At 42.9% G+C, this 24478-nt stretch overlaps 1 protein-coding gene across 1 annotated transcript; it reads left to right on the plus strand.

Moving 5' to 3' along the window:
* Positions 1-8880: 8880 nt before the first annotated feature.
* Positions 8881-15170, plus strand: RIMBP3C (RIMS binding protein 3C). The gene is made up of 2 exons (XM_029912621.1): positions 8881-10492; positions 10595-15170. The coding sequence occupies exons 1-2, from the start codon at positions 8881-8883 to the stop codon at positions 14497-14499; spliced, it is 5517 nt and encodes a 1838-aa protein (XP_029768481.1). The 3' UTR covers positions 14500-15170.
* The last annotated feature ends 9308 nt before the right edge of the window (positions 15171-24478 follow it).

The raw sequence follows: 24478 nt of genomic DNA on the forward strand, positions 1-24478 counted from the left end.
GCTTTAAGACCGTTTTAAAAGCCTGTTCCTTTATGCTGTTTGGGTTGGGCTGTTTAGTATTTTCCATTTTTTACTGTCTTTATTATTGCTGCTGCTGCGTTGTATTTTATTTACTGTACATCATCTTCCATGGAAACATCTGTGGAAAGAGGAAATGTTACTGAATAAATCCATCTGATTCTCTGAGCCACAAATACTCCCTCTTTGGGTACCCTTACAGGAGTGGGGGGGCTGCAGTTCCAGCATAGACCAGGAACTATCATATGCCCCACTGATATCAGACAAGATGTGCTGAGTAGCCCCACCACAAAATACACTAGTAGCACAGCTAGTTCAGGTGCCATCATCCTGTTGGCTTCCCCTCTGTAGCTGTACATTCCTACTTTCTCCAGGAAGAATGAAATCTGTGGAATAGTATAGCTAATACTAACCAACACAACAATTTGATGTGCTTTATAGCCTTTTCCCAAGTCCCCAAACATGGCTGCTCCCCAACTCCATCTCTCCCCAGCTGGCTTCTCAATTTTCAGTAGACTCTCTAATGCGCATTGTTGGCACAATCCTTTCTGGGAGTACTACCCAACTCCATTCTGTTTGTATTTGTGCCCCTTAGTTCATCTCTGCATTGGACATGTCCCCAAATGACTGCAACTTGGCAAATCTAACTCTTTAGGAAATGCTGTTCCTCTTTCCTGAAAAGCTTTAAGTCTTACAACAAACTTGTACAGTCCTGTCAAACTCAGGCAATTTGAAAAGGTGAAATTTCAAACTGTTATGAGAGATTTTAAAAGTCTCATTAAAACATACAGAATAAATTCCTTTGAGTGGCATAGAATGAATTCACCAAATAATAATAATTATTTCATCAAATATTTTGCCTTTCTGTAGTGCTTTTTGTTCCAAGAACTCAAAGAACTTTACTAACATTAGGTAATGAGTTAAATCATGCTACACCCTTGGCAACTAATTTAGTACCTACCTCATCAGGGTGTTGTGAGAAATAATTAGTTTGTAAAATGCTTTGAAGGTTAAAATGCTATATAAATGTTAAGTGTTATGATTACTTTATTCTAATATTAGGCATTTAGGGATTATTATATCCATTTTGCTGATGGGGAAAATGAAGCAGAGAGAGAGGTTAAGCAAAAGGAGCAGGTTGACCCAGAGAGGTAACTGTATGTGTAGAGCAATTGCAGCTGTGCCTAGCAGGTACACAGCGGGAGAAAGCTGAATATTGCTCAGGAAAGAAAGGAGAAAAGGCAGACGAGATGGAAAAGCTGCAGAGTCTCTCTGATAAGAGTTCCTGATGTACTACTGAAGTTGGATGTTGGTGCTAAAGGTTTAAGAACATTGATATTTGATTTAAAAGGGCTAGTTGAAGTCTTACTGTACTGAAACCTGAAATATCCAAATCTGATACCATACTGACTGGGGAGAATATCACTTATTATGTGTCTTCCAGTCCTGTAAATATGTGACACATCAACCATTTCAAACACTATCTTCATTTCTTCTTTGCCAAAACTCTTAATCACACGTGGGCTGTATAGTCCTTCAAAGACACCATAAATCCTTATTCTTTAAACTTCAGTTTTTCCAAAATACAACTGCTCAGATCCCCACCTGTTGCTGGAAAAAGAAATCCACCATCTTCTTCTTCAACATGAAGTCCTAAAAGCACTACATGAAAACTGAGTCATCATCTGCAATTCTGATCCATGCCCTTCATGGCTGGTAAAACAGAGTTAAAAAAGTATCTGTGACCCTTACTAACGGAGATAGTCAGCACTTCCTTTGTAGAGGAAAAGCTACCACCCATGCTATAGTAAGCTATAGTCCATCCATTGTTCATTGCAGTTCACTTCCCAAATAACCACCTGATATGTAAATCCCTTTTCTAGCCAGATCATTGAGAAGCTTGCAAAGAACTATGTACGTTCCACCTACCAATATCCTGCATACCCCTCAAATCAGGTTTCAGACTGAACACAGAACAGATACAGTGGTGATCACACTGGTGGATGATCTCTTGTCTGTGGACAAGGGCTGTGTAACAGTGGCCGTGCTGCTGGTTCTCTCCAGGATATTTGTTATTGTCAGTCATGAAATGCTGCTGTATCATCTCAGAGACGTGGTAGGGGTTTCCTCCCGCAGGGGACTGCTCCTTTGCCTTCAGAGCCTGTACCACCATTCTTCCACATGTAATGAGACCAGGACCCTCAACTGTCCTGAATTCGCATCATGTTCTGCATTTGCCTAATGTGATCCCTGCTTTTGTGACCTTCAGGCTTGACTATTGCAATATGCTATACCCAAGAATGAAACTTATGACTTAAACAAAAACAAAAGAAAACACCTCCAAGAAATTCAAAATGCATGATTGAGTTTACTTGACAATGAATACTGTCCAGAGCACAGGTTTCAGTCCTTATCTTCCAAATCCTCCAAGGGCCTACCCTAAACTACCTTGAGGGCCTCTTCACGCTCAAAGATCATGATCTCCCATGACAGTTCCATTGTTGCAGGATAGATAACTCATCCTTGAGAGGAAATAAAGTTTTCTCAGCAACTGCCCACAACAGCAACTCAGTCCCAGAGGATATATTAGACATATCTTACAGTCTCATTAGACAAATATAAAACCCATATCTTTGATTAAGCTTTCTCATAAAAACAGAACAAACACAAAACCCATGCTAACCTGGGGTGAGGGTAGGGGGCGTGGAGCAGAGAGAAAGAAATCCTTTATTATGTTTACTTGTAGAATTTATATATGCTTAAATAGAAATTCAGTTAAAGGCTCTATCTCTAATCTAGTACTGTGACATTCACTTCCAATAACTACTAATAATAGGATAAAACATTTACAAAAATCCATTTTCCATGTCCCAAACCATTTTATATGCCTCTCAATTGCAACTGTTAAAAGAATAAAATGGATAAAAGAATGAAGACATACTTTAACTTTTTTCATTTGAAATTCTTCACCCTACGTTCCCATAAATTTGCTGACAAATGCTGTTTTTATATGTGTTGTCTTATCTCTTGAGTTGTTTTCTAATAGTAAGCATTTTTAAGCAATGAATTATGTATTGAGGTGGTTATTGTGACTTTTACTCTCTCATTTGAGGATTTAATACAAATTTATAAACTTATTTTTTCTCCCTCTGTCTTTCCTTCTGTGATTTGTGTGTAATATACATTGTCATATTAATTCTGTTTTAGGCAGATGCTTTCTATGTTATGGAACATTTCTTAAAGCATTCATGAAAAAAGTAAATACAGTCTCCCAGCCCCTCTCCCTCCAGAAAAAAGGTTCACAAAGCTCTCCATCCTGAGAAAAAGGCTGGATGTGTTAATTGGTATTACTTGTGTGTATAACACTAACATGAACAGATGCACAAAACCCCTCATACAGAGGTTTCTCAAGCTTTTAGATAATATGGGCCATGTCTTAATGGAGAGATTGACTCACGGACCACTGTTCCTCCCATTCACAGCAGTCGCCTCCCCTTCCATTCATGGTCACATAACACCCTTGTCACAACTGCAGTAATTGCCTACATGGAAAAACAATATTTGAAAATATGAAATATATTTTTAGCTTCCTTTTAATGTGATTTACCAGCTGGAAACAAGGAAAGCCTGCACCAGGTGACCAGCCTGTTCTGCACAGACCAGCAGTCGAAGACTGAGAATTGTTGCTCTAAGAGCTAGCAAGATTTCAGGTAATACATTACATGGGATCCACATATACACAGTTTCCCCAAAGCTAGGAAACAAGTTAAAACACCATTTCTTCAAATACATTTATGCTGGATAAGGTGAATGAAGCATAACTTCATTGAATACATTTTTGAAAAATGTCCTCAAAACTTAGTCTTGTGAATTGTTTGATAGATAGATAGATAGATAGATAGATAGATAGATAGATATTTAAAAAACAATTCACAAGATTAGGTTTTGAGGACATTCTATCTATCTATCTATATAGTTTTAACAGAGATATACCCAATTTACACTGGCTGGCATGACAGTTTTTGCAGAAACCATGTTTAAAAATGGTTGGCTGACACAGGAAACTAGTGTACAGAATACAAAGCTTTGGTGAGGTAAACTTGTACAAAGTATTAAAATCAATGTATGTATAAAATCAATTTTTAAATTTGTATTGCATCATTGTCTAGATGCCCCAATCAGGAATTGGGGTCCTATTGTGCTAGGACTGTATATACATATAATGGAAAGACAGGATCTACTGAACTGAACAGAGGCCAAGAGTACATCCATATCTGAATAAGCTATGGAGTTTGATGGTTCTAAAAGTAGCATGACATTTCTTGCAAGCTATTTAATTATATCTTAAAATAGATAACTTTATGGCTAATGTTACTCTCTATATGTTGTGCATATTCTTTAGTTCCTGTTCCTCTCTGATGGAAGTTTGATTATACTTTAGTTCTAATCATATGAATACAGTATGCCATAGCAGGTGTATATATAACCTCAATTCTAGTAATTGCTTTATATTCTGGAGATGAGGCCTAATTTGCTACACGTGCCATCTATTTCATGAGCAACTGGTTTGTGACTATGTGTACCAGTGCCCTCTACTGGAGGTTTTATGTTTTTGTCTTTTGCTTTTTAATATTTCTTTTTCTTTCCACAACTAAGATTTATACACAACAGAACCTATTCCAAAAGCAGCATGTTGTGCCAAATCTGAATTTGGTCCACCATGAATCATAAGATGATGATATAAACAATACATCAAAAGAAACTCTTATATGTAAGATAATAAAATTACAAAGTAAATGAACAAGAAATATTAATCATAAACTACAAAAAATGGGAAACAGAAAGAAAACCCAATGAACAAATGTCCCATAAATTCATTATTATCAGTCAACTGAAAGGAATCCCACTGGCTAGACCCATGTCAACCTCCATCAGTTCCTTCTACTCTCTTTTCTCTGACTCTAACTCATCAGGAAGTTGGCATCAGTTTGGCCCCATCTACAGTGGTATTTTACATTTTATAGAAATCATATTTAAATTTTATTTAAAGTAAACAAGCAAAATATTTTAACGTGGTTTAGCCAACCAGCCTGGGAAGGGGCAACCTATTTTAAAATTCTATTTGAAAACATGATCTAGCATAGCATAGACTGTATTCTAGAGAGCTAGGCTTAGATCTCCAGGCCTACATTCTCCCCTGATTTCAGGCTGCTTTGCAAAGCTGACTCCAGGAGAATCAGTGAATGGTGGCACAGAGCTGGTATAAACACTTCTTCACTCCCGCTGTAGCTGGGGCATTTCTGCGCTAGTTGCTGTGATGACCCTTTGCAAGCAGCATAAACTTATGACAGGAGACTGGAGTGGTGCACAGACATCCCCAGAATGAGAGTGTGGCTTAATGTCACCTTAGCACTCTTCTTTCCCGAGCTGTGCTATGCATTCCTCAGTTGTAGCCAAGAATCTATTTTTAAAAATGTCTTTGCCAGCTCCATCCACAGTAGCTTAGACAAACTGTATTTCAACTGAGTTGGTCTGAATCAGGCCAAACTGGTCAAGCAATATGGTTCCTCACCCAGATGGAGCCTAAAGGGTGGCTACAAATCTGAAACATGGATCTCGACTCTTCCCTTCCTTGTGTTCTGCTGGGAATGAGAAGGGTCACTCATCTTACTGTCTCTCTTCTATTGCTATACCTTAGTTTAAAAGTTTATTTGCACTAGGAAAGCAACCTATTACCAACAATCTAAGGCCTGATCATAGATTCACCCACACAGATTTACCCACATGTTTAACTTTACACTTGTGAGTATTCCCATTGAGCTCACTGGAACCACTCAGATGCTTAAACCCATCCATAACTCTTGGCAAGATCAGGGTCACTGTCAATAATGGGTCCTCCTGAACCAATGTTGCAAATGGTTTGACTGCTAGTATAGACAGGGCAAATCTGTTTTCAGCACCATTACAAAAACTGACAGATAGTTTCAGAACCAAGTGTCCCTACTATATGAGCACTTAAACCATTTTCAGTACTGGTTCAGAGTGACCTATTGATAAACACGGTCAGCAATGATCACTTTCCTAATGCAGAGGGAGTTCTAGTAGCTGTTGCCATTACCTTGTTTTGAACGGTAATGGCGTGTGTGAATGACTTTCTCAAAAGCAATACATTCTGATTCATGAGGGGACCGAGGATGGGGCATTCTTAAACAGCAGTTCCCAAATGTGGTCCTCTGAGCACTGTTGCTCTGAGGAGCTTTCACCGGCTGGTAACGTAGTTGCTCTTGTCCTTGTTTCCAACTGCCTGTACATGAATTCAGGTCCTTCAGTGCAAAAGAGTGGAAATCTGTAATACTTCCAGATGCCTGGCATAAAGACAGCAAAAAAAGTACACAAATATTTTCCCAACAAAATTGCTGCATTTGCAACAGGGAATTTAAGGCCATGTCTACACTACATGTCAACAAAAGTGATGTCGACACCCATAAGTCGACATAATAAAAATCGCAATTTCATGTTCACACTTGCTCCCTCTGTCGGCAGACCGCATCCACAGTGGGGGCACCATCATCGACAGTGTGAGCAATGCACAGTGGGTACCTATCCCACAGTCCTTTCGTCGCTAGGTGTTATGGGATGATGGAGCAGATCGTGGTGTATCTGGGGACAGTGCTAAATGTCCCATGATGCATTGCTTTCTGTCCCAGCACTCCATGGGCTTCTGGCTTTCTTTTGCACTATTTTTTCAACAGCCCTTCTTTGCTGTGAACCCCGGCATCTTTGTGAGACGGGATGGATCCCACACTGCTCTCCTATGCTCTGTTAACTGTCATGAAGACATCGTGGATGGCAGTGCAGTTAATCGTGAAGTTCCTACCTGAAGAAGACTCGCAGGCACCTGACCTGCTGCATGATATGGATAGGAGCAACTTTAGATTGCTTTTGGCATTCACAGAGCAAGTGCATAGGGTAGGCCGTCGCTTTTGGGCTTGTGAAACAAGCACTGAATGGTGGGATCGTATCGTCATGCAGGTGTGGGATGACGAGCCGTGGCTACAGAACTTTCGGATGCGGAAAGCCACCTTCCTCGAACTGTGCACGGAGCTTGCCCCAGACCTGCTGTGCAAGGACACCAGAATGAGAACTGCCCTCTCGGCAGAGAAGCGTGTGGCAATTGCTGTGTGGAAGCTGGCAACTCCAGACTGCTACCAGTCAGTCACAAATCAATTTGGAGTGGGGAAGTCGACTCTTGGGGATGCATTAATGCAAGTGTGCAGGGCAATAAATCGCATCCTGCTATGAAGGACTGTGACTCTGGGAAATGTGCGTGAAATAGTGGACGGCTTTGCAGAAATGGGTTTCCCTAACTGTGGAGGGGCGATAGATGGCACACATATTCCAATTTTGGCACCAGACCACCTTGCGACAGAGTGCATCACTAGGAAGGGGTACTTCTCCATAGTGTTGCAGGCACTTGTGGATCACCGTGGGTGTTTCACTGACATCAACGCGGGGTGGTCTGGGAAGGTGCATAACGCACGCATGTTCAGGAACACCAGCCTGTACAGAAAGCTGCAAGCGGGGATTTTCTTTCCTAACCAGAAGATTACAGTGGGGGTGTTGAAATGCCCATAGTGATCCTGGGGGATCCTGCGTACCCCTTACAGCCGTGGCCATGAAACCTTACACGGGACACCTGGACATCTTGAAGAGAAAAAAATAAAGATGATTTACCATTATAAAAATTTGCTTTTATTGCACGAGAAATTAACTTCGTCCTCCGGGTTAGGTCCACTTTCCGCCACCTCCGTGCCCTATGAAGTATCCATGGGGCTCTGGGTGATGGAGGTGGGGTCACCACCAAGGATAGCGTCCAGCTCCTTATAGAACCGGCAGGTCTTAAGTGAAACACCTGACGGACCGTTTGCCTCCCTTGTATTATGGTACACCTGCTTCAGCTCCTTTATCTTCGCTCTGCACTGCAGCGTGTCCCGATCATACCCTTTTCATACAAGCCTTGCAAAATTAAAGCTTTGAAATGAAGCGTGGTGTCTACACTTGCACTTTGTCAACAAAAATGTAGAGGAAAAAGACATAACTCTCTCATAAGGGTGGATGTATTTTGTCTCCAAAACCGGGCATTTTCCTCAATAAAAGTTGCCTCACTGTTTGGATCGACAAACGGCAGTTTTGGCAACAAAGTGGAGACAAGGCCTTTGTGATGGTAAATGGGAGAAAAGGTGATTCCTATAATCAGGAATGGGAAGGCTGCCAATGAAATACTTCTTGTATTACAAAGTGGGCCATGCTATTACAATGTTTGACAACCCCTGCTCTGAACGCAATGCAGCAATTCCTCTGGAGTTTTAGCAGATGGCATCTTTGACTTGCACAGTTTTTGCTGTCTCAAGGGGTTGTTGTATTAGTGGGAAGAGTAGCAGCCTCTCATTTTTTGGAAGATAATCTTGATTTGGTAACCAATACTTTATGCTTAATTGTGCATGCAGTCTAATTCATGCTGCTGCCTGTGTTAACACTACACACAACAGGAGAAATCCATGCACTGGGGATATGGGAGCAGGGTTAACTAGGGCACACTGAGGTGAACTCTGAGGACTGCCAATATGCTGAATGTTAACACCCGCTCCAGGGGCTGGGGGAAGGCCGGGGCAGGGGGACGGAGGCAATCGGGGGCTCGAAGGGGCGGCTGCCCCGCTCGGGAAGCCGTTAGTTAGCGCCTAGCTCGAGGGGCCCGAGCCCAGCGCTGAGGGGGCCGCGCGCGCGGGCGGCGGTTGGCGGCCGTTCCCCGCCGGGCTGCGCTCCTCGGCCGGCCCTGCCCCGACGCCGCGTCTCCCCTGGGCCATGACCCGGGACAGCCCGGGCGGGGGCCCGCCCCCGGGGGGCCGGCTGTCTCCCCGCAAGGCCCCGGCGCCGCCCGCCGGCAGCCAGGCCCAGCACGACGAGCACAAGCGGGAGCTGGAGGCGCTGCGGGCCGAGCTGGACGGGGAGCGGCTGCGCTCGCAGGAGAGCCGACGCCGCTTCGCCGCCGAGGCCCGCGAGCTGCGGGAGGCGGCTGAGCGCGACCGCCAGCTGCTGGCCGACCAGCTCCGCTCCAAGTGGGAGCAGCAGCGGGCCCGGGAGCTGCACCAGCTGCGGGAGCTGAGCCTGCGGGAGCGGGAGGCCGAGATCCGCCAGCTCATCCGCTGGAAGGACGCCGAGCTGCGCCAGGCCCAGGAGCTGCTCCAGCGGGAGCGGGACGCCGCCGTGCGGCAGGCCCGGGACCTGCAGCGGCAGCTGGCCGAGGAGCTGGTGAGCCGGGGCTACAGCAGCACCCGGGGCTGCCCCGCGGGGCTGAGCAGCGAATGCCGCGGCAAGCTGCAGGAGGTGCTGGGCAAGCTGCGCTGGGAGACCGATGGCGACCAGGCCGCCCGCATCCGCCACCTCAGGGCCGAGCTGGAGCTGGAGCGGAGCCTCTTCCTCAAGTACATCCTGGAGCGGTTCGAGGGCGAGCAGCAGCCCGCCGGCTGCCCGCACAGGGCCAGGCACGGCCCGCAGCCCCGCCTCAGCAGGAGCCTCCTGGAAGGGCCGAGGCCCCGCTCCTTGGAAAGCCTCATCGCCGCCGCCTCCCCGGATGGGGGAGCCGCCAGGTCTCGCTCGCTGGACAGCAGCCTAGCCAAGCCCGAGGCTTCGCAGGCAGGGCACCAGGCCCCGCTGGAGGGGAGCCCCCCGCTGAGCCCCTGCCCGGAGCAGCCGGCCCAAAAGGCCTTAGAAGAAGATGCCCACCCGCAAGAAGGAGCTGCCAAGCAGCTCCCCCTGAAGCCCACCAGTAAGGAGGGTCCCCTGGAGTGCTTGGACTCGCCTCCTGAAGGGAAGATGGGCAGCTGGGGGTCTGCAGGAGAGGGTGGCACCCAGGCAGTGGGGCAGCAGCAGGAGTGGCTCTCTGGCAGCAGTTACCGCCAGCTGGTGACGCAGAACACCGACCTGCTAAGTGCCCTGGAGGATCTAGAGCAGCGATGCACAGCCCTTAAGGAAGAGAACGGCCTTCTGAGGAGGAGCAGCTTCCCCGAGATGCAGGAGAAGGTGAAGCGGCTCAAGAGGAAAAATGCAGATCTGGCCATCATTGCCAAGCGATTGGAGGAGAGAGCCAGGAAACTCCAGGAGTCCAACCTCAAGGTGGTCAATGCTCCAATACCCCTATCCCTCAAAGGCTCCAATGTGGAACTGTGCAAGAAAGCATTTGCCCGGCAGCGGGCTAAAGACCTGAGCGAACAAGCTAGCATCCTTCTGGCCAAAGACAAACAGATAGAAGCCTTGCAGAGAGAGTGTTGGGAGCTGCAGGCCAAACTGGCCACAGGCAAGGAGGGCTCATTCTGGCTCAATTTAAGTGACTTTGATCGTTTGTTGCGGGAGTCTCAGAAAGAAGTGTTACGATTACAGAGACAGATCACGCTGAAGAACCTGAAAGAGTCTCTACAATCCTCCAGAATGGGTCCAGACAGTTCTTCTCCAGCTGCTACCATGTGCCTAATACAGGAAACACTTGCACCAAACATTGATGCAAGCTTAGATGGTTCATCTTTGCCAAAACAGACACCACCAGGATCAATCACTTTGGCAAAGGATATTAAGCCAGTAGCACTACCTCTGGGAAATGTGTCTGAGGAACATGAAAACATCCCTTTAAAAACAGACCCAGACAGCAAAAATCAAATACAGCATTTGGAAATAGAGCTTAGTAAGAAATTTAAGCAGTGTGAAACCCTTGAACAAGAAATGGAGAAAAAGCAGAAAAAATGTGAAGAGTTGGAAATGCAGCTTCAGGAGGTGCTGACTAAAAATGCCAGAATGACTGAGAAAAATGCTCAACTCAGTGGGAAAACTAAATGGACAGAAAAGGTTGAATCTGAAAATGCTGACCTGAAGGTAAAATTAATGGGAGTGACAGAGGAGTGGAATTCTGCTGTCCAGTTGACCAAAGGACTTCAAACCAAGGTGGACGATTTAGAGCATGTACTGAAGGACATGAAAGAAATGGCAGAGAGAAGGCAACAGCTGGAGGTTGACCATGAGGAAACACTGTTAGCACTGCAGAAGAAAGAAGAGGAGGTCAAATATTTGCAGCAGGCCCAGGTAGAAGCAAAAAGGGAACATGAAGAGGTAGTACAGCTATTAGAAGCCCAGGTGAGAGAATTGGAGAATCAGTATCACAGTCAAACTGAACATTTTAATCTTCTGTCTCAGGAACTCGAACAATTACAAATAAAAAATTCTGACCTTGTGACTTCAGACTTGCCACACGCTACGTGCTGTTCCTCAGAAGATTGCCATGTTCCTCAGTGCAGTAAGAATATTAATGATGTAGACTTTGTATCCACTCCTGCTGCTTTTAAGAAGCAAAGCAAGAAACTGGAGTTCCAGTCAAACTCCTCAAAATCAGAATCCACACAGTACAGTCCTAAGTCCTGCCCCACTCCAGAGGGGGATAGTGCAAGTGAGATGGATGAATTGGAGACAGACAAATTTTCCCTAATCTTGGAGCCTGAGAGACAAGGTCCTGCAAAACTTCAAGTGTTTTTAGCTCGATACAGCTATGACCCTTTTGATGGTCCTAATAAGAACCCTGAGGCAGAGCTTCCACTGACAGCTGGAGAATACATTTATATCTATGGAGAGATGGATGAGGATGGCTTCTTCGAAGGAGAGCTGATGGATGGCAGAAGAGGGCTGGTTCCCTCTAATTTGATAGAAGAAGTTTCAGATGATGACCTCATGACCTTTGTGCCTCCAAAGACAAGTGACGTCTCCCATACTTCAGATCATGAAATGAGTTTCCTCAGCAGAAGTGCTAGTAGTGGAGAAAAGAGTGATTGCCATGATGAAGAAATCAGTGTCAATCTATTGCCTAGTAGATTAGAAGGAGACATGGAAATGCCTGATCATACAGCGGTGCCTTATCCAAGAAATTTGACTATAATCAAACTGTTTGCAAGAAGTGTTGTTATAGGCTGGGAGTCACCACTCATGCCAGCTGGCTGGGGAGATGTGCAGAGCTATAACATATATGTAGATACAGAACTTTGCCAAAATGTGAGGTCTGGTTGTCAGACTCAAGCAGCAATTGAGAATCTGGATTTAAAGATTAAGGCATATCGGATCTCGGTACAAAGTGTGACAGAGAAGGGAAACTCGGATAAGATGCAATGTACCTTCCTTGTAGGGCATGGTTTCCATATAGCACCAGCACTTCTGAAACTTAGGAGCATCACTGCCACTTCAGCAGAGGTCACCTGGTTACCAAGCAGTAGCAACTACACTCATGCAGTGTACCTTAATGAGAAGGAGTGTGATGTGACAAAGGCAGGGATCTACTGGTACACTTTCCATAACCTGCAACCCAACACTCAATACAATGCAAAAGTGGAAACACAGCCTCAGAAGACGGTATGGGATTTGCCTCAAGAGAAATGGGAGCAGAAATCAGCAATGATTAAGTTCATTACTCCATCAGCGGGACCACCTGATGCTCCACTTGATGTCCAAGTACAGCCTGATCCCTCAGCAGGCATTCTAGTTATCAGCTGGCTACCAGTGACAATTGATGCAGCAGGATCATCCAATGGGGTACGAGTTACTGGTTATGCTGTGTATGTCAATGGACAAAGAGTAACAGAAGTTATATCTCCAACAGCTGGGAGTGCCATAGTAGAACTGTCCCAGTTAGAGATTCTACAAGGATCTCAGAAGGTTTCTGTGAGAACTGTCTCCCCCAATGGAGAGTCAGTTGATTCTGTGCCAGCTCTGATTCCCTCAGCCATGTTGAATGTTCCCAGTTGTTGTTCATCATCAAAGTCTATGTCTACCAGCCTGACCTCTGAATTACTCTATGGGGAATTCATAGACTCTCAGCATGTGGAAATCCCTTTGATGCACTGCACATCTTCACCCTCTTCAGAGATGTTCATGGCCAGTCAAGATAACAAATTCACCATTCACTTCACCTCCAACTGCGGAGACTCAGTAGCTTCTCTGCCAGCAAGCATCCCCCCACACCAGTTGTTCTCCTCTCAGAGTTCTTCTTTGATACATGAGCTTGCAATGTGCAACATTGGTGATAACGTAGCAAGAGATAAAGATGATAAATGTTTAAAGTCTTATCAGCAGACAGCAGTCAGTGTGCAACCTTCAGGCCTTGTCTTTCCAACTAGATGGTGTGAAGAATCAGTCAATTCCAGGATGTCAGCATTAAAAGAACTTGCTGAAGACAGCCAGAGAAAGAGGATAAAAAAGCTCTTTGTTACTAAAAAAGCTGTGCTTGAAAATCAAATGGACACTAGCAACATGAAAATGTCTATGATCACCCACTATGTGCACTCTGACGACAAGTCTGTGAAAGATTCAACCACTCAAGATATTGAGGGATATGATGCGAGCAGCTTGAGTTCTGGGCCTCAGCTGTGTTCTAGTCAGCTTGAATTGGAGGACAGTTACAGAGACATAGGTATACATAATATCTGTGTTCAGGACGTCCCAGATATTTCCACTGAGAAGAAACAGACGAAAGAATTATCCAAAGAAGTCCCCAGCCTAGGGATGTCTAGAGGTGAAATACAGGAAGACCAAACATCAAGAATAGGAAACTGGCAATTGAATCCTGTTGGTGACCACAGCCACAGTTCTGATCTTTCAGATATTTTGGAAGAGGAAGAAGAGGACCTGGATTTAGATACGCAGGAAGAGAATAGAATAAAAGCTGTTGGTAATGATTCCAGGCTGCCGGAGCTTCCAGAGTTTCCCATGCAGTGGGCTCAAAACAGAAAAATGAGCAAGACTTTAAGAATAGGTCAAGCAGGGACATCTTCATTTTCCAAAGCAGGCCCTCTGAGAAGCTTCGTCTCAGAGGAAATAGTTAATGATGATTCAGTAAGGATATTTGTGGCCCTTTTTGACTATGATCCCATATCTATGTCACCTAATCTTGATGCAGCTGAAGAGGAGCTCCCATTTAAAAAGGGGCAGATTCTAAAGGTGGTTGGTGATAAAGATGCTGATGGCTTTTACAGAGGTGAATATGCAGGAAGGGTAGGGTATATTCCCTATAATATGGTGTCTGAAGTGCAGGTGGAGAGTAATGAAATGAAACAGCACCTGTTAAAACAAGGTTCCATTACTGATGAAAAATCTGTGATTAACTTAGTGGAGGTGGATACAAAGAATAACAATAAGTCTCACACAGAACATAGCTGGCAGGATAGCAAGGCTGAACAGCTTACTTCTAAGACAATGGTGGCTGTCTTTGACTACAACCCAAGGGAGAACTCATTAAATGTAGATGTGGAAAGTGAGCTGACATTTAATGCTGGAGACATCATCACAGTATTTGGGTCTGTGGATGATGATGGATTCTACTATGGGGAGTTAAATGGACAGAGAGGCCTTATCCCGTCTGACTTTCTAAAAGCTATCTCTTGGGATGAAGAGTAAAAGAGGATTCATTTAAAAGACACCTCTGCAGAGAGTTATAGAAGAAGGAAAAGAAGAATCTGATATATCAATTAAAAAAAGCACAAAATGTAGATGAAAAATTGAATCTTTAGGGAGGTCTAGCATTAAAAACTATCCATGAAAATGCCTCCTACAAAATGTATATTTTTAAGAATTGAACAACTAGACAATTCATATGTACTTGAATCTCTGCTCATGTGAGAATAATAGTATGAACTATTTGCAGAAGGCTCCAAATAGATTTTTAGTTGTAAAACAAACTGGGTAACTTTAAATTTGTTACAAAGACCTGTAAGAAAGTTAGAAGTGAATTTTAAATATTTTCCTGTAGGGATTATGAAAAGAGTGCATTGCAGAGATAAAAGTGAATTTCACATACAGTTTAAAACGTATGTACGACTTTAATCTTTTTTTCTTTTTAATGGAGGAGATGAACATGTTTTCTCTATGTTGGTACTTAATGGATCAACTTCTACCACTTTCTACAGTACATACAGTAATGGTGTAGAATGGCTGTTAAAAGCATGCCAGATAGTATTTTTCTTAAGGGGTAGGTGAACTTCGACTACTTTTTAGCATGTCTTCCTCTACACAGATAACTGATTCATTAGCCCACTTCTCTTCTTCTTCATTGAGAGTTGCCATTCAAAGAGAGGAAGATGTTCCAAATGTGTAGAATGCTACAGTGACTGTGGGCAGAATGTTCCAATAGCTGACATAGAGCAAAACAAAAATATTTAAGGGTAGATACCTACCTAGTACAGTGTCCAAATGATTTCCAGCTCTGAACTGAATATAAACCCTTTTTCATTTTAGATTTTGATTTTAAGGAAGACACTGGTTTCCCTCTAGCCAGTTGCTCCCATTAAAGCTTGTATTATCTAGGAGAAATGTAACAGCTGCATATGCTTTAATACTGTGGTTTCTTTGTGTGATTTACACTGTAATTTCTCTTTCCCATTTCAGAGTGGGAGATCTGTAATACCTCAACGTTTGTTGCAAAGAATATGCCCTCTCCTGCTGCCATTGAAGTCAGTAGGAGTTTTTCAGTTGACTTCAAGGAGAGCTGGATTGTGTCCACTGGTTGCACTTCATTGTCTCATATCTCAGGGGTTACTAACATAGGCATTTGTCCTATAAATATGCATTTGTGCCTAGGATCACATAAGGCATGCGCCACATAGGTGTCAATACCAAAAGCGTTCTTGCACAAAGGGCTGTGTTAAATAGCTTTTGCACACTGCAAGGCTTACATTTGCTGCAGAGAATAGTCATCCCAATGACAGGCTTTAATAGGAAGGATTCTGTTGGGTTAATGTTAGGTTCCCAATCTGGAGATGACTCCATTCAGGCACAGGAGTCCGCTTGCACAAACTTACTCTCAGGAACAGGGTGTCCTTTTGTGCAGTTTGTATTGAAAATGGAGGGGTCGGTTTCTGTCCTTTAACTTATTTAAATATTTTACTTCACTTATTTATGGAGATATTAAACTGTTTTACTTGTTTACTTATTTAAATATTTTATTTGTTTACATATCTAAATACTTGTTTTACTATTGTATGATTCAAACTGTGACTACAGAAGCTATGAAGAGTGACTCAAAGCTGTATATGTAGATGAGTTTGAAAACAGGAGAGTTTGCAGATGTTTCCTTACCAGATGTATTCTTTGTGTTATGATGTTACTTGTTAGACCTATGGGAAGTTTCTGTCTTTTATACCAGTGTTAATTTCCTTGCATATTTCACTTTAATTGTCTTAAGAAAGCAATTTGTTTCATTTTGAAATTTGAATTTTAAAAGTGATATCCATAGGTGCTGGTGATACATTTTTATTTAAAAAAAATTACTATAATAAAGCTTATTTATTATTTTCTGAGTATTTGCCTCTGTTCTTCATTGACACTTAGAGTGGTATAATGAACTTGCAAAATTTTGATTAAAAGTTTTTTGACTTCTCATGTTTGGTTTTCCCATTTCATTCTGTGTCTAAACAATACACCAATCACTTTGAAGCCTAATGAATTTTCAGATTTAAGGCCCTGATTTTGGGTTGTGGCAGAATTGACCTTGGTTTAGCCCTAATGGTAGAGATGGTATCTTTATGCACCTTTGCACCTCCTGGATTCTGGGCAGCTGGCGGCTGGTTTTGTCCCAGAGACAAGTAATTGCCCAGTAGCCTAGAATAAACAGAGGGAGCACAGATTGTTCCAGCTGTGCCTCCTTCTGTTGTGCACCCTTCTGTGATTTCAGATAGTATTTCTTTCTAACATTCATTTATTTTCTAGATTTAAATGAGCATGCATGGTGGCAACAAATACTTGTTATGAGAAAATTGTCACCCATGCAGAAAACAGCAGTATATGGTAATTATTCATTTATGTAAATAATTATATGGTACCACTAGATGGCAGCAGAGCCCACGGTATCAGACTATAGTGCAGGGGTAGGCAACCTATGGCACGCATGCCGATTTTCAGTGGCACTCACACTGCCTGGGTCCTGGCCAGCGATCCGGAGGGCTCTGCATTTTAATTTAATTTTAAATGAAGCTTCTTAAACATTTTAGAAACCTTATTTACTTTACATACAATAGTTTAGTTCTATATTATAGACTTATAGAAAGAGACCTTCTAAAAACGTTAAAATGTGTTACTGGCACGCAAAACCTTAAATTAGAGTGAATAAATGAAGACTCAGCACACCACTTCTAAAAGGTTGCCGACCCCTGCTATAGTGTATGCCCCTGTTAGCTAAAGGACATGGTCAGTTTAAACATCACGTTGTTTTGTTGGTGACACCTTTAGATTATTTTTAAAAAGCACTGTTAACACTGAATTTACTTTTAACTATTTATGCTGTTTATTTTTTGCATTCCTCTTGCTTCAGACAAGGAAAATAGAGTAGTCAGATTTGCTTTGGTTATGAATACTGCAAGTGAAGGTTTGGTTTTTTTATTTTTTTTTAATTAATGGAAGCATTCCTGTTAATCTTAATTTTGGAAAAGCTTGTTTAAAAAAATCTAAATTTGGGACCAAACTTGACCTGACAGCATCCCTTCAAACTGTGAATGGCTGAGGCCCCAATCCTACAAACATGCATTAATTTGTTCTTAACTCAGCACAAGTTGTCCCATGGAAGTAAATGGTATTACTCAGATGCTTCATGTTAAGCATGTGCATAAGTGTTCACAGGACTGACACCTGTTTTAATTGCTTGATGAAAGGATGCTATGAGAACCTTTAGGAAACCCTACGTTCAGATTGTTGTCAACATTGAACCTGGATTATTTAGATATTCTGCATTACAGAGCATCTGCAAGATGGGAAGAGGAGTTTGAAGGTTTGAAACATCATTTAGTGCTTGGCTTCCTTTCACTCACCGTTAGTACATTTTGAGAATTTTAATTTCACTGAACTTTTCTAAAGTTAGAAAAGAAACATATTTTTTTATTTACATTTTTTTCATTCAGAGGTTAGCCAGCACATTTTATTACATTACAAATCAATTTTCTGTTTTTTAAAGAAAGTAGGGAACATCTTTTTATGTGTTTGTACACTGCCTAGCACAATGGTACTGGTGTCTCTAAGTGCTACGTTAGAACAATTAATAATTAGGCATCAGTTTCCTACTTTATAGGTTATTTGGTTCATTTGGTTATTTAACTACAGGATAGAAAATTCAAAGTGCCTTGTATCCAAAATAAAATTTAGTATATATTGTGCTAGATTTATTTAGTACCCATAGGTTTTCATGGCTCTTTATGGAGATAAAAAACAAATTTCCAACATAAGTAATTTAAGAGCTATTCTAGTGTGACAAGGTGATTACTTTCTGCAGGGAAATGTAAGGGAAGAAATTATATAGTGAAATTTTAATTAGAGACAAAAGTACCTGATGTTAAGGCTCAAATCCACAAAGGTATTTTGGGTTCTAACTTCCATTGATTTATGGATCTGGGCCTAAGTCTCTTTGTTTAGGCTTTGCATGACTTAAAAAAAAAAAAAGTAAACTTCCTAAAAAATTCAGTTTTGTTTTGTTTTAAAATTCCCTGCAATGTTGGTAACCCAAAGACTGAAGCATTATTACTCCACTGGGGTCCTAGCAGTCTGTTGATGATGTTGGAATTTCTCATTAGACCATTACAACTGGATCCCTTTGCCCTCTCAGTTTGTCATATCAGCATTGGCTAATAAAACTGATTCTGCCCTGCAATCAGTTTCATTCCTTTCTTCTTCTCATATCACCCTCATCTTCTAAACTGTCCACCAGTAAACTTCCTCAGTGTATCCTTTCCCTATCCCTCATCCAGTTATTTCTTCAGTCTTACTGAGGTACCAAACCATTCTCTGTGGAACTCACACATGTTCTTGAGAGAGAGAAGAGGTGAGTGAGGTAATATCTTTCATTGCACCAACTTATGTTGGTGAAAGAGACAGCTTTTGAGCGACACAGAACTCTTCTTCAGGTCATTGTGTAGAGAGCTCTGTGTTGCTCAAAAGCTTGTCTCTACTACCAGCAGATGTGGAGGAATAGAAGAAAATTCCTTACCCACCTTGTCTCTCTCATATGCTGGGACCAGCATAGCTACAACAACAGCAAACAACATGATCTCTAGTGGGTTTTAAAGAAAAGGGCACCACAGCAAAATATGTATGTTGGTGGTTATGTTAAAAAAAAAAAAAAAATAAATGGATTGTTTTTGAAGTGCTGAAAACAGTTTTTGGAGAGAGACATCGGACCATAAAGATCTGCCTCACTCATCAACAGGTTCTCATATTTTAGAATAATTTCAGGGAAACAAAGTTTTTAACACCAAGAAAAACAGATTTTGATTCCCCAAAGCTATGCTATAATTATGCTAACATTAAACAGCTAAGATAGGAAAAGCAGGAAACCTACCGTATATGTAATATATGTTGTTATAGGAAAACTGGTCTTAATATGGCCGAAGTGCTTGTAAATCTGCACTGAAGTTAATAGAAAAAAGACATCCTAAATATAAGGAATGAGAAGAAAAACTATAGGTTATTTAGAAAAAACCTGTAATGGATCAATGAAAATGCAGTTAACATAATACTAACTGAAAATCCTAAACTGGCTTTTAAATTGCCCATATCATTCTTTTAAAGCCCATGCCTGACAGTGACTGTAAATAATAATAATAATAATAATAATGAAGGGTGGCTTCTTTGCACAGGCTCTTCAGATTCCACCCCAATACAGTTACTGATGTCAAGGTCAAAGTTAAGCTATCAGAGTGGTAAATTGCTCCAAGTAATACTTTAGGGAGGTAATAGCCCCAAGATGCTGGAAGTCAGACTTTCTTGTTGAAAATGGAATGCACTTGAATCTGATTTCAGAGATAAGAACATGGGCCAAAGGGGAGGCCAAATTGTATGCAGTTGCATGTTATATGTGTTTGAGCTAAGGAGATCCTGTGTGCCACCCAGACCCAGTTGTCTTGGAAGCACCTGGAACCCAGCTATTGGGGCCACTCATAACCAACTGGTGCCATACAACATAATACTAGGCCAGGTTGCAACAGAAGGCAGTGCAGTAGAGGTAGTAAAGAGGCGGGAGTAGCTGTATAGGATACTAAAATTAGAAAATTAATGTGTAGTTGTGTCAAATTGTGAGCTCTTTGTTGTGCTGAGTGAAAACAAGTCTGGAGATGCCCAAAGATAGCCTACTATAATGCATTCAGACCACTGCCCTGCCCAGGTATTTGACAGCTCATTGAAAGACTAACACTAAAAGCCATCAAGAACACAATCTGAAGTGATCCACCTGGAAGACTCAACTGCTGTCCTCCTCCCGCATGCAACAACAGTTTTTCTGCACTGGTGGGGTACACATGACTGGGCAAGGTGACGGGAGCTTTCCTGTGGGGCACATCACAGAGGAGAGACCCTACTAAAGACTGGGTTCTGCTCAGTGCAGGGTGTCCAACAATCACTATATGTAAGCAGAACAGGCAGGAGAGAGGGCTGATGATCCTTGGACTCACAGGAGGAGTGAGATCAGACTAGGGGAGAGTGCATCTGAGACTTTTGTTGTTTTCAAAGTTCTGGAACTCTCAAGTGCTTTAAGAGTAAAGTTTCTGTGGTTAAAAAATTCCTTGCCTAAGCCTGTATTCCTTGCTTTCTTGCTATGTTGTCCCTGTGGGGGTTAAACTAGAAACACAAAGTGCCCAGCACCTAGGCAGAGCTCTGGGGGAGTGTAAACAGCTGGGGGGGGGGGGAATTTTGGAGAAACACTCTGCTTTCACAACCTAGGGAGGTTGGCTGGCGGTGACCCACCTCCCCAAGGGAGGGCGTCAGAAAGGCAGTCTGAGCCTGCGAATGAGCCTAGAGTCCTAGAGCTAGAAACAGTGACTAGAGTCCATCCAGACCCAGTTGGCTTGGATACATGTGAAACCAAGTGATTGAGTTTACTCACAACTAGGGTGACCAGATAGCAACTGTGAAAAAACGGGACGGAGGTAGGGGGTAATAGGCGCCTATATAAGAAAAAGTCCCAAAAAACGGGACTGTCCTTTTAAAAACGGAACATCTGGTCACCCTACTCACAACCAAATGGTAACCATACAGAATGGTAGTGGGCCAGGCTGCAATAGAAGACAGTGTTAGTAGGTGTAATATTTGGATTTTATTGAAACATGAGGACTTAGCAATGTCTCATGAAATCCTACTTAGAAAATCTAGTTGTCTTGGGTATTATTACCACTGCCTCCTGGTCTGTAAACTGGATGAAGGACCATATAAAGTAAACTAAGGGCAATGATGTTGTTACAGTTGGCAATGGACTTTGGAGGATTTGTGTAGAAGCATGCTGCAAGGGTCAAATGTTAAATCCACTCTTACTGTATCTTAATTTGGAAGTGTGACTACACAACATGTTGTGTGCAATGTTGTAGCCATGTGGGCCCCAGGATATTAGAGAGACAAGGTGGGTGAGGTAATATCTTTTATTGGCCCAACTTGGTGATAGAGACAAGCTTTCGAGCTTAAGAGCTCTGTATAAGCTGCAGAGTTTGTCTCTCTCACCAACAGAAGTTGGTCCAATAAAAGATATTATTCACCCGCCTTGTCTTTCTACACACTATGTTAACAGAATTGGCAGGTGCTGATAACAGAGAGAGAGGTTAGTTTGGAGTCTTGGTCAATCTGAGCCCCATTTAAACTTACTGATTGCGTCAGGCATATGATTGTGAGACCCTTTTCCCACTTCCCTCTGCAAAACCTTTAATTTATGTTGAGATAGTTATACAACAAGAGGATGGATGCCAGGTGTTGTAGATCACCTCCATATTGTCCCTTTGCCTCTTCCTCTCTGATTCTCAAGCATCTGTGTTTTTAGAAGGTATTTACCCAAGTCCTGCATCACCTAGGATTTTAGGTCGCCCTTGTTTGTGATTCTATTTTCATTAAATTTTGTTACATCTTGCCTTCAGATCACACTGCTAAATTAGTTCATGAGATTCTAACACATCATGCTTTATGATGACATGTTTGTGATGTGAAAATCAGAAAGTTTTGTCCTCAGCTTCATGAACAGTGATATGCATCCCATGACAAGAAACAAGAAAAAAGTGTTTAATGATTTCTGATAATTAAATCATAAAGTAGAAACCCATTCTATTAACCATATCACACATTGCTATTTTTCTATCAAGCTATATTCATGTGTGATAACAGTACATTTATTTGTGTCTTTAGCAGCACTTCATTACATTTTTGATTGCAAAAATAGCCTTCAAAACTCTACCAGAAATCTTTATTACCTATCTTATCCTAAGGAAGAAAGACAAAGAGAAATATTCCAGGGAGAATAATGCTTCCATGGCTTATAGCTTTTAGAAATTACCTGCCGAGTGTGTAATTTTAAAGTGATTGTCTTCCATTAGGGCTACAATAAACAGCACGGTGAAAAAATTCAATCTGATTAGCTTTTCTAATGAGCTGTAGGAGGTCGTGGAGGCCAGAGCAGAAGAAAACTAAACATTTCATCATTCTGACTACAAACATGCCTTTGACTTAAAGAGATAATGAAGTGCATGGTTTTAATGAACCCACTGCTTATCAACAAATTATCAATGATCCCCATGGGCTTTTGCTGTGCTGAAACTCATTCTTTGAAGATTTCCTAAAATAGTGAGGTTGCAAACAGCATACATATTTCCTCTGATATATAAATAAATAAAAGTTATAAAGGTCATTGGAAGTCAACCTCATAGTTAAGGTTGCAGAATGATTTCCATTATAACCCTGTTTCCATTTACTCATAAGTTGATGAAACTTCCCTGTTTGGTCTTCTGGTTGGTGGTTGTTATCTAAGGCCTGGTCTACACTAGGCTTTTATGTCGACTTTAGCGCCGTTATATCGAATTAACCCTGCACCCGTCCACACCAGGAAGCCATTTAGTTCGACATAAAGCTCTCTTTAAATCGATTTCTGTAATCCTCCCCAACGAGAGGATTAGCGCTAAATTCGACATGGCCATATCGAATTAGGCTAGGTGTGGATGGAAATCGACGGTAATAGCTCCGGGAGCTATCCCACAGTGCACCACTCTGTTGACGCTCTGGACTGCAGTCAGAGCTCGGATGCTCTGACCAGCCACACCCCCGGGAAAATTTGAATTCATTTTCATTTTCCTGTCTGGGCAGTTTGAATCTCAGTTCCTCTTTGGACATCGAGGGGAGCTCAGCAGCAGTGGCAACTATGCAGAGCTCTCCAGCAGAGATGGCCGTGCAATCTAATAGAAAGAGGGCCCCAGCGTGGACTGATCGGGAAGTCTTGGATCTCATCGCAGTGTGGGGCGATGAGTCCGTGCTTTCAGAGCTGCGCTCCAAAAGAAGGAATGCTAAGATCTACGAGAAGATCTCCAAAGCCATGGCAGAGAGAGGCTACAGCCGGGATGCAACGCAGTGCCGCGTGAAAATCAAGGAGCTGAGACAAGGCTACCAAAAAACCAAAGAGGCTAACGGACGCTCCGGATCCCAGCCCCACACATCCCGTTTCTACGAGGCACTGCATTCCATCCTGGGAGCGGCCGCCACCACTACCCCACCCCTGACCGTGGACTCCGAGGATGGGATCATGTCCGTGGCCGGTTCCTCGTCGGACATGACAGCGGACGGGGAAGATGAAGAAGGAGATGAGGAGGACGAGGCAGTCGACAGCGCTGGCACCGCTGATTTCCCCGACAGCCAGGAGCTCTTCATCACCCTTACCGAGATCCCGTACCAACCGTCCCCATCCCTTACCCCGGACACAGAATCAGGGGAAGGATCAAGCAGTAAGTGCTGTAAACATGTAAACATTTATTTAAAACAGAACGGTAATATTTATACTATTAACAATGTACATTTATAAAAGTTCTGTAAACTAGTAAAAAAATAATCAGGTACAAAACAGGAATATTTATAAAGGTAACAAATGGGTTTTCATGATTTCTCTGTCTTAGGCTCTTCTCAATTTAGTCCCAAGTGTTTTAAAAAATTTTCACAATGTCCGTTACTCCATGATTCCCAGGCCCAAGACGCTCCACTCCATAGTCCCAGTGCACCTACGCGAAAATCCGGTCAATGTGGCCGGGGATCGACGAGAAATCCTCGTAGGAGAACTCCTCGTAGGTCTCGTGGAGGTAGAGCTCAAGCCTGTTGATCAGGTTCCGGGGTAGGGCGATCTTAGTGGGCCCTCCGTGGTAGCAGACATGCCCCCTCCACGCCACAATCAAGTACTCCGGGATCATGGCCCGACATAGCATGGCGGCATACGGCCCCGGTTTCTGCATGCTTTCCCGCAGCATGCGTTCTCTCTGGGTGTCCGGGATCCTCAGAAGGGTGATGTCGCTCATGACGCCCTGCTTTGAATTAGGGATGGGAATGTTAGTATTGGGACTGCTTTACAGCCACGCGGTGGAGGGAGAGGGGCAGCATACAGGGATCTTTC

The sequence above is a fragment of the Terrapene carolina genome, unplaced genomic scaffold (genome assembly GCF_002925995.2).
Source record: "Terrapene carolina triunguis isolate 2854851 unplaced genomic scaffold, T_m_triunguis-2.0 Scaffold234, whole genome shotgun sequence".
Taxonomy (NCBI): Eukaryota; Metazoa; Chordata; order Testudines; family Emydidae; genus Terrapene; species Terrapene triunguis.